This window comes from Panthera tigris, chromosome X (genome assembly GCF_018350195.1).
Source record: "Panthera tigris isolate Pti1 chromosome X, P.tigris_Pti1_mat1.1, whole genome shotgun sequence".
Taxonomy (NCBI): Eukaryota; Metazoa; Chordata; class Mammalia; order Carnivora; family Felidae; genus Panthera; species Panthera tigris.
Window position 1 is genome coordinate 2,872,228 of NC_056677.1, and position 16,862 is coordinate 2,889,089.

General features: G+C 41.3%; 1 protein-coding gene across 1 annotated transcript; it reads left to right on the forward strand.

Moving 5' to 3' along the window:
- Nucleotides 1-421: 421 nt before the first annotated feature.
- Nucleotides 422-7,583, forward strand: LOC107180459 (odorant-binding protein-like). The gene is made up of 7 exons (XM_042974716.1): nt 422-816; nt 1,322-1,458; nt 2,592-2,662; nt 5,099-5,200; nt 6,041-6,142; nt 6,425-6,469; nt 7,371-7,583. Exons 1-7 carry the CDS (start codon nt 466-468, stop codon nt 7,427-7,429), a joined length of 867 nt encoding a protein of 288 aa, XP_042830650.1. The 5' UTR covers nt 422-465; the 3' UTR covers nt 7,430-7,583.
- The last annotated feature ends 9,279 nt before the right edge of the window (nt 7,584-16,862 follow it).

Genomic DNA, 16,862 nt, shown 5'->3' on the forward strand with positions numbered 1-16,862 from the left:
ACTCAATGCCCACACATAAATCTTTCTGTCTTTCAACAAGGAAAAGGGTGCAGTTTGCTGGGGAAAGAAGGTGATTTCCTTGAAACTCATCTGAGAGAAAGGGAAGGACAGGTTTGTTCCCCGCACTCCCCCGCTCCAAGAATGAGTGAATGAGTCTCAGTGTGACATGAGATATGCAGGCTTGATCCAAACGACCCTGTAGGCAAGCCTACCTTCTGAATGTCCTTTGGAGGGGTTGATGGAAGAAACGACTAACATGCCGCAGGTCTGAGAGACCTTTGGGATACATTGCTGCCAACAGAATGTTTACTTTCAGCGTTGCACAATGGTCTCTTGTGAAAAATGACAAGTAGATAAACATTGCCACATTCACAGATGTTTACTATATAAAGAGGTCAAGATTCTCAGCAGCAGGTAATTGATTCTGAGCTTCCTCCAGAGGAGAAACCAAGAGGTGTTAGAAAGATGAAGATTCTACTCTTACTTCTTGGAGTCGTTCTGGTTTGTGGCAGCCGCCTACCTTTACCGGACGGCCGCCTACCTTTACCGGACGGCCGCCTACCATTACCAGACAGCCGCCTACCTTTACCGGACGGACACCTACCTCTACCAGACAGCCGCCTACCTCTACCGGACGGCCGCCTACCTCTACCGGACAGCCGCCTACCTCTACCGGACAGCCGCCTACCTCTACCGGATGGCCGCCTACCTTTACCAGACGGCCGCCTACCTTTACCGGACGGCCGCCTACCTCTACCAGACGGCCACCTACCTTTACCGGACAGCCGCCCACCTTTACAAGACAACCTTACACAGGTACCAGAAAAAGGCTAACCTGACATGGACGTCTTCATGTGTGTGCCTCTGTGTGTGTGTGTGTGTGTGTGTGTGTGTGTGTGTGTGTCTTTTGGGGGGTTTTCTATGCATATCCAAATTTATGTGCATCTAAGCCTAGCCATGCACCTGGAAACTCGGAATCCCTCTGTTCATCACCTCCTAACACATTTCTTTTGTACATGTCTGCTCTGGTCTACTAACTGGCTGCTTCCCCCGTACTTATAAAACAGAAGGTGCGTCAGCCAAAGAGCTGTTGGGTTTGAGCTCTTGCATTTGATAAGAACGAGTGTGCTATTTCAGGACTGTGTGAATTTTTAGTTCTGCTGCAGACTTGGGTTTCTCAGTATTTTATAAATCTTGCTTTTGTTCTTTAAAGTTAGGTAGCTCACTGCTGATGTAAAAGAGGAGGGAAACCCATGCTGGATGATGTTGGAGGCCATCAAAAGAATTGGAACAACGTTTCTGATGGAAACTTTGCTTTTAGCTTTCAGGAGAATGGAACACGCTTTTGGTCGCATCCACCAACGTTGACAAGATAAGCAACGACCCATTCCCCGGTTATATGCGCAAAGTTCATGTGGACATAACAAATGGCACAGTCGTCTTCAATATTTCTGTCATGTAAGAATAGCACAGAATGAAAAGGCCTGATCTGATGACCCTGAGAGGGCATCTGAGTTGCATGTTTGCAGTGAAATACCTCGGTGATGTTGAAAAGTGAGACTCTGAGTTCTTAAGAAATTCAGTACACCCTTCTTGCTTGAATGAGATGATTCTCAGGGACCTCCTGTGACCATAGGGTTCCCGACACTGGCCTCAATCATTCTCTATCCTGAAGAACTCCCAAGTAGCAATGTTTACTCATTATTAAATTCACCAAAGCCTTTGCTGCTTCAAATATGATTTATAAGATGCTCACTTCCCTGCAGGCATTTTATTAAGAACTCAAGAGTAACAGACGATGAAGACACTTTTTTACTTCCATTGTTCAAACCAGAGCCAGATACAGATCTATAGAGTAATAATATCATGCATGAAATTCTTTACTAAGAGCAAACATGCGGTGGAAAGAGGGCACCAGAAAAGGACAAATGATCGCATAGTTGAAGTGTATTGCCAAATTGAAAACACCAGCAATCACACATGCTGATGAATTCACCTGGAAATAACAATGATTTCCACGCCAACATTTGACTTCCAGTAGACGACTCCTAGGATAACAAAATGAAGCAGGAGGTATCCCTGAAATCACGGGAATACAGGGCATCTGAAAGCACCAAATCATGCAAACAGATCCATGGCCTGTAAGATTAAAACATCTATTTACACTGCAGGTGGGAAGTATCACGCTAATTTCTGCCTTTCTGAGTTCGGATGGAGCTGCTTGGGGGGACTGATGACAGCTTATGATAGTTCAGAAAGTTCTCAGTATAAAGAAATGAGAAAACTTGCAAGGGGTGGTGACAGGGGATTGTAAGAAACCGAATGAAGTCTGTTTCTGAAGACCCAATTTCTAAAGCTATAGGTCGAATGCAAGAATCTTTCAGTCCCCTCTGCTCACACACACATAAACACAGGCACATACTTTGAAGAATGAGAAATAAAAAGAGACACGTTTGTCTCGTTTGGCACGTCGTTTACAGGCCCTGAAATGATGCCTCATTCAGATTCTTGTGCAGTTGAGACAAAGAGAATGTTAATTGTGGTTCAAAGTTTGTTTTCATCGACTCACTCGAAGACATTTTGTTTTTAAGGACGAACGGACTGTGCACAGAAAAGTCTGCCGTGGGAACCATTGGGCGTGACAAGTTTATCAATATTGGTTGTAAGTACAAGTATTTTACTGAGATATTAAGGTCAAAAGCTTAGTCTCCACTTCTTTCTGGAACTCTAGTCTGCCTGAATTCTAGTTCAACTAATCATTGGAAATGTGACCAGGCACACTCCCCTAAATTATCTATCCAAGCACTTTACCTTGTCGTGCACAGTTAAGTCATAGGACATCGGTGGCCCCTTCCAATTTTGAGTATTATTAAATCATTGATAAGTGCTCAGGATGTTTATTTCATAAAGTTCTTGAGTATATGAGAATGTTTCAAGATAATTTAAATGGCCTTAGGAACTAAATATAATAGGTCTATCCTCAGTTTACATATCAATCTCATTTTGCTTTAAGAGAATACTTTTTTAAACATCATCTTAAAACATCTTACTGCATTCCATTCTTGGGAGATTAACCTACAATCCAAGGAAATCGGAGTGATTTTAATCACCAGGCACATTTGTTCGTAACCTCAGCTTCTGTTAAAAGCAATGGGGATGTCGGCTAACACTTAGATTCTAAACTCTTCCTAATTACCCTAAACAACACTCCAAATTTTAAATGGCCTAATGTCTAAATATCTGATTAAAATTGTGACGTGTAAGTCTGTGGTTACAGCCCTCATCTAAGATAAGAAACAGCACAACGACTTGGCAGAAAGTAAAATATATGCAAACAAAGTGAATTATAGGCCTGGCATTCGACCCTACGCATATTCCTCAGTAACTTATGTTCCCAGTAGATCTTTTAAGTTATGTTTTCACTCTTTTTAGCTTTACATTATTTTTTCCTTTGCCTGAGCCATCAACGTCCTCTATCATCTTTTTTTTAATGTTCTCCCTTTTGGTAACCCCTTCTAACTTAGATTTGGACAACTTGAGAAGGGAGAATGAGCTGCACGTACTGTAACAGCTCTTTGGGAACTAGGAATTGTAACCTACCCAGCTCTGTTCTGGAGAAAGTGAGGTGTCACACTGACAAGCAGAATACCAGCAGTGGCCTTGAAAACACCCCGGAGGCTCAGAAGACAGATTTAACTTCATTGCTTCCATAACCTGCACTACCTATATAAACCTATTTAGTGAGATTTCCTGCAAAGCCCTTCATTTAAAAAAAATTTTTAATGTTTATTTATCTTTGAGAGAGGGAGAGAGAGAGAGAGAGAGCCAAGCACGAGCAGGGGAGGGACACAGAGAGAGGGAGACACAAAATTCGAAGCAGGCTGCAGGCTCTGAGCTGTCAACACAGAGCCTGATGTAGGGCTTGAACTCATGAGCCGTGAGATCATGACCTGAGCAGAAGTTAGATGCTCAACTGACTGAGCAACCCAAGCGAAGCCCTTCTTTATAACATTATCATTAAAACATTTGGTTACTAAGCATCTGAAGAGATGTATAAACTCTTATTTAAATTGTTCCAACATAACCCAAGACTCATGGACCTAAGAGCAGGCCTGTGCAAGATTTAGGTCCATGCAACTCTGAAGTTGTTTCAGCTGCCACTTGGTCTCTGGCTGGGGCTGACTAAGGCTATTTGAATGGGAAACACAAAGTGGCATAGTTTCAAATAAAATCCTCATGAGTGGTTCCAATAAGGCATTGTGTATGTTGAGAGCAGAAGAGAGAATGGATATTAGAAGGTATGGTGATGACGCTAAGTTGGTCAATGCTTATTCTTTTTCTTGTATACGTGCCAGGGTGGATGGGCAGAGCCAGAGTGGAAGGTGCCCCTGCAGGCAGGATCTGAACGTGTGTATCGTCACAAGTAAAACCGTATTAATAAAAATGCACATGTTCGTGGCAGCCAGAAATCTGTTGGGTAATACACCTAGATTAAGGGGGCGGACGCAAATGACTCAGAAGATGGCCCAATGTAGGATAGGCACTCAGCACACAGTCATGCAGGGTTTGAAAGGGCAACTGAATTTTGGTCTTAAAGAGAAATCATCTCCAATGCCGGGATAAGGCAAATAGAAAGAGATTTTAAACTTGTATTGATAATATGCCATATAACAACAAGTCGTGTTGTTCAAAAAATGTTGGCTCTGTTTCAGATTCTGTGTCTCCCTCTCTCTGACCCTCCCCTGTTCATGCTCTGTCTCTCTCTGTCTCAAAAAAATAAATAAATAAAACGTTAAAAAAAAAATTAAAAAAAAAAATGTTGGCTCCACTGGAACACATGTTTCAGAAAACACTTTAGTAAGACAGGAAAGGGTGAAATGTTTAATTTCGGAAGAATGGGGCAATAAGGAAAAGTTCCTTACGGGCCTTGTCTCCGTGTCATAAGCAATGTTAGCATTCGCTGCATCATCGGAGGGACCAATATGAGAATGTTTTTACCAATATGCTAATAGGCCACGGTAGAGCCAATCTCCAATACATTCACTAAGGCAAGGCTACAGTTTATATACATTTTACATATATATTTTTTGTCTCACAGATACGAATCAAAATATTTTAAATATTTTTTCTGCCAATTCACATTCTATCACAATCAACATGAACACCAGAAGAAACACCGCACAAGCGTTTGTATTGCTTGGTACGTATATCTTCCTGACGATGGTCATGGCCGTGTAATATTTCCACTGTCAGCATTCTCAGTGTGAAAATCAGTAGAGGTTGGAGGTACCAGATCGTAAGACATTTAAGAATAATTCCCATTTGTGCAAAAAAAAATTAGTTTGATTAGAAATTATTTGCTAACAAGTCAACTCATTTCAAGCCACGGCTATCTTCGGGTTGACCCCAATTCCTTCATTTTATGACAATTTTTCAAATAGACTCTTCAGCCTCAGAGCAGAAACTTCAAAACAACAAAAAACCTTCCTCCTGTTTAATCCTTTCAATGCACTGTTGTGAACATCAACGATTTCCAGCCCCAGGGGCTTGAGAGGGGTGTTTCAGCTCTGAGATACTAGGTTTCAAGTTGGAAAAAGGCATTTGAAAACTCTGGTTTTCATAAAAAAGGAAGCTGTCTCCCATTACCGTGTGACAGGGCTATGGTTGGGAAGGTGAGAACCGTGCTTGCATTTTCTTTGGGCCCAGACCAGGGGTGCATGTCAGAGCCAGAGTCTGAGGTGTAGGCAGAGATGGGGTAGGCTGGATATTCTTGATGGATTAGGCCCCCAATTCATGGATTTCCTGCTGTTTTCCTGGAGTCCCGCTGCTGATGCTGGGCACTGCATGGGATACACAGGGGGAAAGCAGTGAACGGCTCCTACCCACTTAGGTCAGGCAGCTGACACTGGGACAAAGTCAGTGGCAACTGTTGGAGACTGAGTTAAAGACTTGATTTCCCCATTCATTCTCCTCGTTCTGCATGCAAAAATTCTTACAGGTTCTAATGGGCAATTTCTGCTTTATGCACGGTGATTTTCAGGCAGAAGACTTCATCCTGATGACAACGACTTTGCAAGGTTCAGGGAGTTGATGAGAGAAAACAATATTCCTGAAGAAAATCTTATAGATATGAGCAAAACTGGTAATGTGACTATATATATATATATATATATATATATATATATATATATTTTTTTTTTTTTTTTTTTTTTTTTTTTTTTTTTTTTTTTTCCTGAACATATCTCTCACCTGATCTGTAAAAATGCTATCTGGAGAAAAAAAAAACTGATTCATTTTACATTTTCTCTTCCATGAATTATCTTTCATAAAACCCATTATTTAAAAGAAGAAATCCATACAAATATTGGGAAATGGCCATGATGGGTTGCTCCTTTATTCACCTTTTATATTTGTCTTTCCCCAGAGAAGTGTCCTAAAAATGAGAGCAGTACTACCCGTCCTGAACACTGTAAGTAAGAATGACGTGTTATCAGTGCCGCTATGTCAACTCGGTAATTATGTCACTAGAGAGCTTTTTTATGTTACATGAGGTTACTTTTTTTACCCCAAGATTGCAAACCAGTTGAGGTGATTAATGCTAAAAAGCAGTTTGGGGGATAAAGCATTATTTCACAAGAATCATGCCAGTGACAGCCATTCAGAGAGAAGCAGGAAAGCCAGATGCTGGTGGGGATGACAGGAAAAATGAGTTTTCCAGTCAGTTCTGACTTGAGGGCTGTCCGAATGCGTCACCACTCCATGTCCACTCTTCCCGCTCATCCCGTGTTTAATTTTGCATAATTGCAACAGCCCCCTCAGAGGCCCTCCTACCACGCCAATGACACAAGCGTTCAATGTGCATTTTCTGGCAGAACGTGATTTCCTTAAAGTGTGATTGTTAAACCTTTAAAGTAATACGAGCCTCAAATTACGATTGTGCTCTAGGCTAACACATGCCATTTGTCACTGTTGTTGGGAAGAAGGGGCGAAAGAAAGGTCAAACAGAAATATTAGCTTTCATGCTGAATATAATGTCCTGAGGCCAGAGAGCTTTTGCAATCAGAAGACCAGAGTGTAAGTCCATCAAAGATCCTGTAAAATCATGTTTGATGTGCCATCCCCATGAACATTCATTCGGAAATCATGAAAGTGTTGGAAGGGGTCCTGATTATGAAAAGTCCCATCACACACACATCCCTGAAAAAATTCCAGTGGGTCCCCCCCATATCGTGGGGATGGAGAGTATGACGTTCCCTGTGGGATTGGTGCACTGGGTCAACTAAACGTCCTCCGAACCCTTGATGTTGTACTTCCTGAGGCTCATACAGTCCACTCAACTCAACCTCCTCCCCTGTTTTATGCACCTGTAGCTGCATCCCTCAGAACCAGGAACACGGTCTTCCCCATGGAATCAGGATCAACAGCATGAAGCGTATGTTCCTTCTTTCTGCCTCACATCATTTTCTCGATTCATAAACATGTTCGCCTTTCCCATCTCATCTCTGTCCATCACCATTCAGGTCCTGTTTGGTGTCACAGGATTTCTGAATGATGAAATAAATTGATTACACATGTATCCTGTACCTGTGTGTCTGTGCACATTTGCATGTATCCTAAGCCTGTGTGTTCGATTTTAAAAACACCTAAATATCCACTTTACATACAACTACCCAGGAAAGCATGGCTGGCATAGGATCAACATCCCATCAGAGACAATTCAGATTAGGCTTAAAGAGAAAAGCCACAGAGGTGTCTAAATGAGAGGGAGAAAAAGGTCTAAACCATCAGCGGAAGGGACGATGGGTATTTTTACTATAATGGTCAAGAAAAACGTCCCAAGGAAGCATCTTATCTACCACAAGGAAAGAAGTGTGCACACCTCACTGAGATTTATACACAGACAGTCTACAATGCCTCGAGTCATAATTGAGGGGAAGTGCCTACCATCACAGCACCATTACCCATGAAACTGAGGAGAAGGGCTGCTATTTCCTTACAGTAGGATCACAGTCATTACAGATGGGGCATCACGGTCATCCAAGATGGGGCAGCAGCTGAGACATGGTCAACCCAGAGGGTCATGGTGTCAGTGTAGCGCTTGGACAAACCATCAGATGGTGAGCTCAGTTGGGAAGCTGTGAACACAGTACGCAAGATCTAGAGCGTGCCATCCCATTAAGTTTCAAACAGCAGTAGACACGGGAACTTCTAGGGAATGGCCATTCCCATTGTAACAGGCAGAGCACATGTATCAGCTAGCCATGATACACAGGTGTTCACCATCTAAGAGATCAGCACTCAGGATGCACCACTTACTCCAATGGCTGTGCCAAAGTTCAGAGATCCAGTCCACACCTCAGGAAAATAAAATGAGCTTCAACCAGGATTTAATAGAATAAATACTGAGACAAACATAGCCTCTAACTGGGCTACAGTTTGCAAATGTCAAAGGCATCAGTAATGAACATTATTATGGCTTTGGTTGGAAGCAACAAACATGTCAAGGGCGATGTCTGAATTATCCTTCTTGAATAAAAGAGTGTATGCATCTGGTGTTCTGACTCCAGTCACCGGAGTATGTCTGGAAATGCTGGACACTGAAGTCGGTGAATTGAGCCTGAATCTCTTAAGGCATGTTGAAAGGTGAACCCTGGCATAAAGGAGTCTAAAAAATTGTGAAATAGGACACACTCACACATACACACACACACACGTATGACTGTTTGTGTGCATGTACATATTATACACACTCATACTTACTGTGTTATAAAAATTACAGAAAACTTGCAAGAGTAAAAGACAGAATCTGCATTTTTTTGGTGCCAGGTTTCTTTCTCTCTTTCATAAATGTGTGTGTGGGAGCAACGGTAATAAGTAATGGGGAATGGTCGCCACAAACCCAAAGAAATGAACAGTAATAAAAAACTATCAATAAAGTTATGCCAAACAATGTAACACTTTTGATGAATGGATACATTTCTTGAAGGATATGTTACCAAAGTTGACACAAGATGAAAAAGAAAATTTCTACAGTCCTTTAGCTACTCAAGAAACTGAATCTGCCATCATCAAATTTTCCATTAAAAAGCTGCTGGTCCAGAAGTTTTCAGCACTAAACCCTTTCAAACATGCAAAGAACAGAGATCACTTAGGCAAAGTGTTCAGAAAGAGATAATGAATCTGTAGGCCCTATTACTTTTATGAGGTCAGCATAACCTAAATGTCTATAGATACACGGACATACGAGTTCATATTAAAGTATTTCCCATCCCTACTTGTAACGTAATGCCCCCTGGCCAGCAATGGATACTCTCAAGAGATGGGTATAAATTCTACGTTACACATCTGCATGAATTTTCATTAACACACAAACATATTAATATATTGGAGTGCAGTCTTTGTTTTATGCATACATACCAAGAGAAAATATAGAGTGTCATACTTCTGGTTTCTTTTCAGTTAGTAACAGTCTTAGAGATTATCCAAATGTTGATTCCCAGAGATGTAGTTTATTACTTCTAATTTCTTATATTTTCCATTTTGAATGTGTCATAGCCACCAGACTTTTGAATCCACGTTTAAATGTTTCAACATTTCAAACAACAAACCAGTGAACAGTGAATTCTTACATGTATCGATAATTTACAATTTTCTGTAAGCGGAAATGCCTTACCGAAGTGAGTGCACATTTAGAATTTTGATATACACAATCAAATTAACCTCTCAAAACACTTTTGCATTTTCCATTGTCAGGGCCCAGCATGTTCTTCCCACAGATAAACATGCAACTTATTCTTCCAACTACTGGCAGAGCTTTGCTCAAAACCCTTCCCTAGGGAACCAGTGTCTCCTTCTGAAACAGGGCCCCAGCACACTGCATGTGCCTACCTGGGCTTTATTTTTCATCCTAGAACTTAGGAACAGGCGGTATATTTGGCAATTACTGCTTAGCTTGTTTTTGTTCTGTGCCCTTCCTTTCACGGGAGGATAATTCACTGGATCGTGACCAGAGTCTGTCTGATTCCTGCTGAATTTTTAGGTTTGGGCTGTGATTGGCACATCACATACACTCATCAATATTTGCTGAACGTGCTCAAACAATAGGTAGGAGGAATCTTACACAAGACACATTCTTCATAACGCAAAGTTGGATAAAAGTTCACAGTATATTGCACTACACTATATTTTCCAGTATGTTGCTGTAAGACAAAAAAAAAAAAAAAAGAATCATTCAACAGATAACAGAACTCTTGTTCTCTCACTGGGTCCATACAACTTGAGAAGAACTACTTTGTGATTCAGTGTTGCTGACATTTGCTTTTGCTCCAAATATAGCGAGAGCTAATACCATAACAGAGGCAGGGGGGAGGGTAGATAAAAGCAATTCCTATCTGGCTGACATTAAACATTTTGATAGAAGACTATGTCTAGAACCTGACTGATTAAAATGTCATCACAGGAGTAAAGTGTCCATCATTTAGTAAGACATGCACAATGAAATGAAAACAAAGAACAAACAGAATGCAAGTGAAAACCATCCATATACAAATGTAAAACCAAAGGTAAACAGTGGAAGGAGACAATGGGGACCTTTCTGGAAGCTGCCCTCTCTGAAATTTGTAGGATATCATTCTAGTCCCATCCATATCTGTTTGTATACTTAAAAGTTTCCATAAGTTTCCAGAAGGATTAGGGGGGTCATGGAATATGCCAGACTTCTTAGAAGTTTATTTAAGTAATTTCTGTACCCAAGGTGGGGCTCAAACTCACAACCCCGAGGTCAAGAGTCACATGCCCTTCCAACTGAGCCACCTAGGTGCCCCAAGATTTTTCTCCTACGTCTCTTTTCCTGTCCACAGGGATGAGTTTGAGGGATTCTCAATGGCAAGCATGGACTTAAGGGGTGCTCCCAGGGGTGAGAGTTTCTAGTGAGGAAAATCTGAGATAAGGTATAGATGTCATTTCTCTCACTCACACTTAGTGTTTATCTGGTCTTGGCCTGGGCTGTTTTCCTCTTCAGAATGTTTCCAAACAGCATGACTTTTAATAGGAAAAGGGTGATGCTTTCCAGAGTCAGACTAATGAAGCACCCTAGGGAGATAGGCTAAAGTGTACTACCTGGGTAATTATTGCCTAGAGGCATTGCTGTTCTCTATTAAACTGGCTCTAGGTGGGGACTTCCCTATGTGTTTCTCGCTTCTTCATCTATCCCCATGTGTCTTACTGAACACAGCATGACTACCTTTCTCTATCTCTGTGTGTCACACACTGGGGCATGTTGTGTGATTCCTACTTCCTTCTACATGCAAAATCTTGTGGCGGGAACAAAAACAGAGAGGAAGAGAAGCTATAGATGGGATCAAAAAGATCAACAGTGTAGGGATCTGCAGGCTATGACAGGGACTGAGGCTCTATTCTGTGGAATAGGAATGTGTTAATACATATGAACCAAGATTTCTGAACCTTGGCATGATTGCTCTTTGGCTGGATGATTCTCTATTGTTAGGAGCTGTGTGCATTGTAGAATGTTTAGCAGCATATTTACTGTCCATTCATTAAATGGAAGGTATAAACACTCCCCTCTCCCTTTGTGACAGCCAAAAATGTCACCAGACATGTCCAACTGTCTCTCCAGACAGGCACAATGCGCCCAGTTGGGAACCGACACCCTACACACAGTTTAAAAAGCCTTCTCCAATTTGGTCAAACCACGCTTCTGATGGAGAACCTAGAAATCTACATGGGAAACTAGTACTCCAGGGATCTTAAAACAGGAGACGCTTGGGAAAGATGTGTTGTAAACCGCTGGCACTGGAAAGGGTGGTTTTAAGACCAGAAGCAGTGACATCTCCTAGGCGACTGCTGGAGAGGCAGTGTTTCAGGCAAGCCCTAGACACGTGGAAACAGAACCAGCCTTTCCAACAAAAACACTCTGGGATCACTGAGCATGTTCTTAGTTGAGAGGCACTGTGTTAGAGAATTTCAACAGGATCAGATCTCAAAAATGAAGCCTTGTGATTAACTACATCATCTTAGATTCTAAGGACATTGAGACATTGGTCAGGAATCCTTGAGGGAACAGGGTATTTCTGACGGCCAGGGAAGCCAGAAGCTTCCTCGCCCTACAGAGAAGGGACTTGTGGAATGCAATCTACCATCGCAGGGAAAAGACAAAACCTAAATACAAAACTTCCATAGTGGGAGACAGATGCTAGAGACCTGGAGAAATCTGGGACAAGAAGGCCAGGAGGATGGATGTAGATACCTGATCCATTACTTGATGGGTTACAAGGTATGAATGTTTCCATAGGAGGGCTCTGTTCTGCTTTTATTTATCATTCTCTTACCTATGTTTTGACTAATATTAATGAAAGACAGTTGGGACCTACGGGTCGTATATCTTCTTGTAATTTCTCCTTGATTGGTAGTTAGAATGATCTTCCTGAGATGAGGTTATGTTAGGCTGCATTCCCAAGGAACACATGTTGGTAGGACACAGAAACAAAACAAAACAAAACAAAACAAAACAAAACAACCAGACAGGAATGTTAGAGGTACACAAGAAGACATACAGAGGATGGCAATATGTGGAATGCTATGTTAGTCAGGATCATTACCCAAATCAGGGAGACAATGGAGAAAGTCTGCAAGGACGTTACAAAATGTGGAAACTGTCTATTGTAAAACCTTTCACAATAGGAGGTCACATGTAACACTATGCAGACGGTCATGTGAAAAAAAAAAGCAAGAAATTAAAAAAAAAATAAAGATCTTGGAACCAAAACAAAAGAGAACAGAAAGTAAAAAGGACAATTCTATGGCACGAATAGCGCTGGTCTGTCCTGAACACAAAGGTAAGTGACCATTGGAAGATGTAGGCTAAGGATTCCGTTGGGCCATGGTCTCCTGGAAGGTCACACACCACACACAGATTGATTCTGAGGCTCCGATGCACCCTAGGGTGGACACTACCTGGTCAGTCCTCTGGGTGTGTCCACTCCAATGATGTGGACAATCACAGGTGCCCTTATTTGTTCATTTTTATGGTAAGAACAAAATATACCATAAAGATATTAATCTCGTATTTCTTTTTTTTTTAATATGAAATTTATTGTCAAATTGGTTTCCATACAACACCCAGCGCTCATCCCAAAAGGTGCCCTCCTCAATACCCATCACACACTGTCCCTTCCCTCCCACCCTCATCAACCTTCAGTTTGTTCTCTGTTTTTAAGAGTCTCTTATGCTTTGGCTCCCTCCCTCTCTAACTTTTTTTTTCCTTCCCCTCCCCCCATGGACTTCTGTTAAGTTTCTCAGGATCCACATAAGAGTGAAAACATATGGTATCAGTCTTTCTCTGCCTGACTTTTTCACTTAACGTAACAATCTCCAGTTCCATCCACGTTGCTACAAAAGGTCAGATTTCATTCTTTCTCATTGCCACGTAGTATTCCATTGTGAGGAATGAAACAAACATATATGGAAATATTGAACAAACCTCCCCTCCCCCAAACAAACAGAAAAGGTTCTCTGGCTCTTTTAACGTGCTTGAAAATAGCCAGATGTACACAGATAGGAAAACATTTGTTTTCTTCCCTGCAAACTGGTAAAAATTAAGGAACGAGTATTATGCTTTCTTGCTTGCTTGGAGAGATGACTGAGCCAATGAATAAATACTATGTTAAAGATCATTAGAAAGCTGTTAGGAAAACGGAACAATGAAAATGAACTGTTGGTACATTTTCTGATGAGGTCATTGGGTTGAAGATCCTCTTAGTAAAAACGATGAAAGAGTCTCCTTTGGGGGAGAAGGTGATGAATGTTTTGTGTTGATATGATGGTCATCTCAGAAGAATGGCTGACTTGCTTGGGGTCTTAGGAAACTTAAAACTATCACAGGAAAATGGAACAGTAGTCATTCTGTGAGGTTGTTGCAATTGGTTGATTTTGGCACCTAAGTTTTATTTTATTTTATTCCTAAAGGAAGTCATACAACCTTCATGTTGTAACTGCCTTTTCTTTAATATTTCCCAAACATAACTGAGGCAATAGGAAGAATAACACAAAACAAAATATTCTTGGATGGGGGAGGAACAGGAATAGACAATGTATCTTTAATAAACGTAGAAATGAAATTCAGCAGAAAATAGTTGTCTTTTCGACAAAAGTTGTTGGAAAAATTGGATATTCATATGCCAAAAAAAAAAAAAAAGAAAAAAAAGAAAAACAGAAAAGAAAAGAAAGCAAAGAACGTTAACCCACACATTGTCCCATACAGTACAACTAAGTAAAACTGACTGAAGATCTAGGTGTAAAATCTAAAGTAAAGAAAACATAGAACACTGTATGCCAAAAGATCAGGCAAGTTTTTCTTAGATAAGAGAAAGCATGATCAAGCAAAGCATGATCCTTGAGTGAAAATGATATGTCAAATAATAGATAAAAAACCTGACCGGGGCGCCTGGGCGGCGCAGTCGGTTAAGCGTCCGACTTCAGCCAGGTCACGATCTCGCGGTCCGTGAGTTCGAGCCCCGCGTCAGGCTCTGGGCTGATGGCTCGGAGCCTGGAGCCTGTTTCCGATTCTGTGTCTCCCTCTCTCTCTCTGCCCCTCCCCCATTCATGCTCTGTCTCTCTCTGTCCCAAAAATAAATAAAAAAAAACGTTGAAAAAAAAAAAATTTAAAAAAAAACAAAAAACAAAAAAAACCCTGACCCTTATCAAATACAGATTTTGGATCTTTGGGGGATACCACTAAGGCAATGAAAACAGAAGCCACAACTAGGAGAAAATCTTTGCAAGTTTACCCGAAAAAGAACTTGTATCCAGCAGACATAAAGAAATCTCCAAACTCAACAACGTGAAAGAAACTGCCCAATCATGTTGAACAAATGATTTGAAGAGACACTTACCAAAGGAAATATAGAGATGGCAGGTAAACACATAAAAAGATGGCTCCCATTTTTATTCATTCCGGAAATGCAACCAGTACCACTCCATACTTATTATAATGCCTAAAACGGAAATGACAGACCACACCGAGTGCTGGAGAGTATCTGGGGAACATGGGCTCTCATACATGCACTTTGCAAAATGGTACATGCACTTTGGATCCAGGAATTCCAGTCAAAAGTATCTACCCACAGAACAGCACAGCCTTTGCACGGACTTGTGCATGAGTATGCACCCATCGCTATGTAAGTGGATAACTCAAAGCACAGTGCAGCGAGGATGTAAGCAACGTTCTTGCAATGGACAGGAGCACACGGGGCAGTCACAGCAGACAATTTAGTTCCTAGGACCCAGGTCCTTCCCCTGGTTCTTCATTGGCTGACTACCTGGGCTTATCATTTTATATGGGAAGCTTTTTGCAAGGTAAAGACTTCTCAGCAGACATATAAAATCAGTTGGAGGGTCAGGCATGTGTACATCCTGAGGAAGGGCATTCAGACAGAGAGAAGAGACCCGAGAAAGCTTGTTTGAAAGACAACATGGTGTCATAAGCAAAATCAGAAATAAAGCTAGATTTTACGAAAGAATTTCCAATTGCATCCCAGAGTAGCTAAGCTAGGTGGTTACAGAAATCTGTAGTGATTTGGCAGAGAAGGTTGAAGAAGATCCACAGACATTATCTGAAGCTTTGTTAGTTGAGATGATAAATTTAGCACAGCTGGAGATGCCGTGGGGCAATCCCTTATACAATGATGTGTGGAGTTAAGATAATAAGGTCTCTGGAAAAGGTACCAAAAAGGACAGTAGCACATCAAGTGCCTGGATAAGAATGGTGAAAATATCTCCTGGTGAATTGTGGCCAACTTAGAAAGTGAGAATGACCAATGTAGGATCATTTTCTGAAACCAACATTTCCTTCCTCTTCTGGGCAGTAGCACAGATAAAAATATAAAATATATAGCAAAATATTTTAACAAGTCTAAGTCCAAGAGGAGATGAAAAGAAAACTAAAAGAAAGCAACCAGAATGAACAGGAGTCTTGGCATTTCGGATAGTACGGGGATAAGAGATAAACACAAGCCGGGCAAAGCATTATTCTGTCTTGTTCTTTATCTTAGTCTTCTTGGAAGGTCAGAGAGTATATGAGCGGAATGATTCAAAGGCCCTGATGACTCTTTGGAGGAGGGTCTCCTATGTCAATACCGTGGAATCCCGTACTCACCTCATTTGGAAAGTATTCATCATACAACTGTTTTTCTTTCTCACTTAGGAGAGAATCAAATGCTCTTTGCCTGATACTACAGTAGGCAAAAAATAAATAAACAAACATGACATACAGAAGGGAGTCTGAAATTTCCTATCTTTTTTTCCCCAGTGTCCGTTAATCCAACTTGATGCAGAGATAGGACAGCTATTTTCCCTCTCTTAACTTTCAGAAACTGGGGCAATCACACTCGTTCCCGCAGTGCTGTGGGCAAAGAGTATACAGTGTGTTACAAATTACAGAATCCTGTGCAGGTGTTAAGGAAATAGGAACATCCACAGAATTTGACTGTATATCTCATTAACTTCAAATAAAGTGATTGAGCATATGGTGGCAGTGTCACCTAAGTAACCCCAAAGAGGCTGGCTTTAGAGGAAGAAAGAGAATTGTAAATCTCCTTTCCTCCTGAGATATAGCCTCAGGGTAATGATCAAATCTCTTGGATTCATTCATGACATCCTCAACCTTGGGGGAGGAGCCTGAGTCTTGGCTGAACTGTTAACAAGGGGAATGGAGAATACCGGGAAATCTGGGGAGATTACTCCAAGAAGTTGGCGATAGGGGACTGCAAATTTTGGTTTGGTTTTGTTAAAAATGGTGGCCATTTGGATTTAGAGGCCTCCTCCTATTCTTTATGGAGACTCAAGAA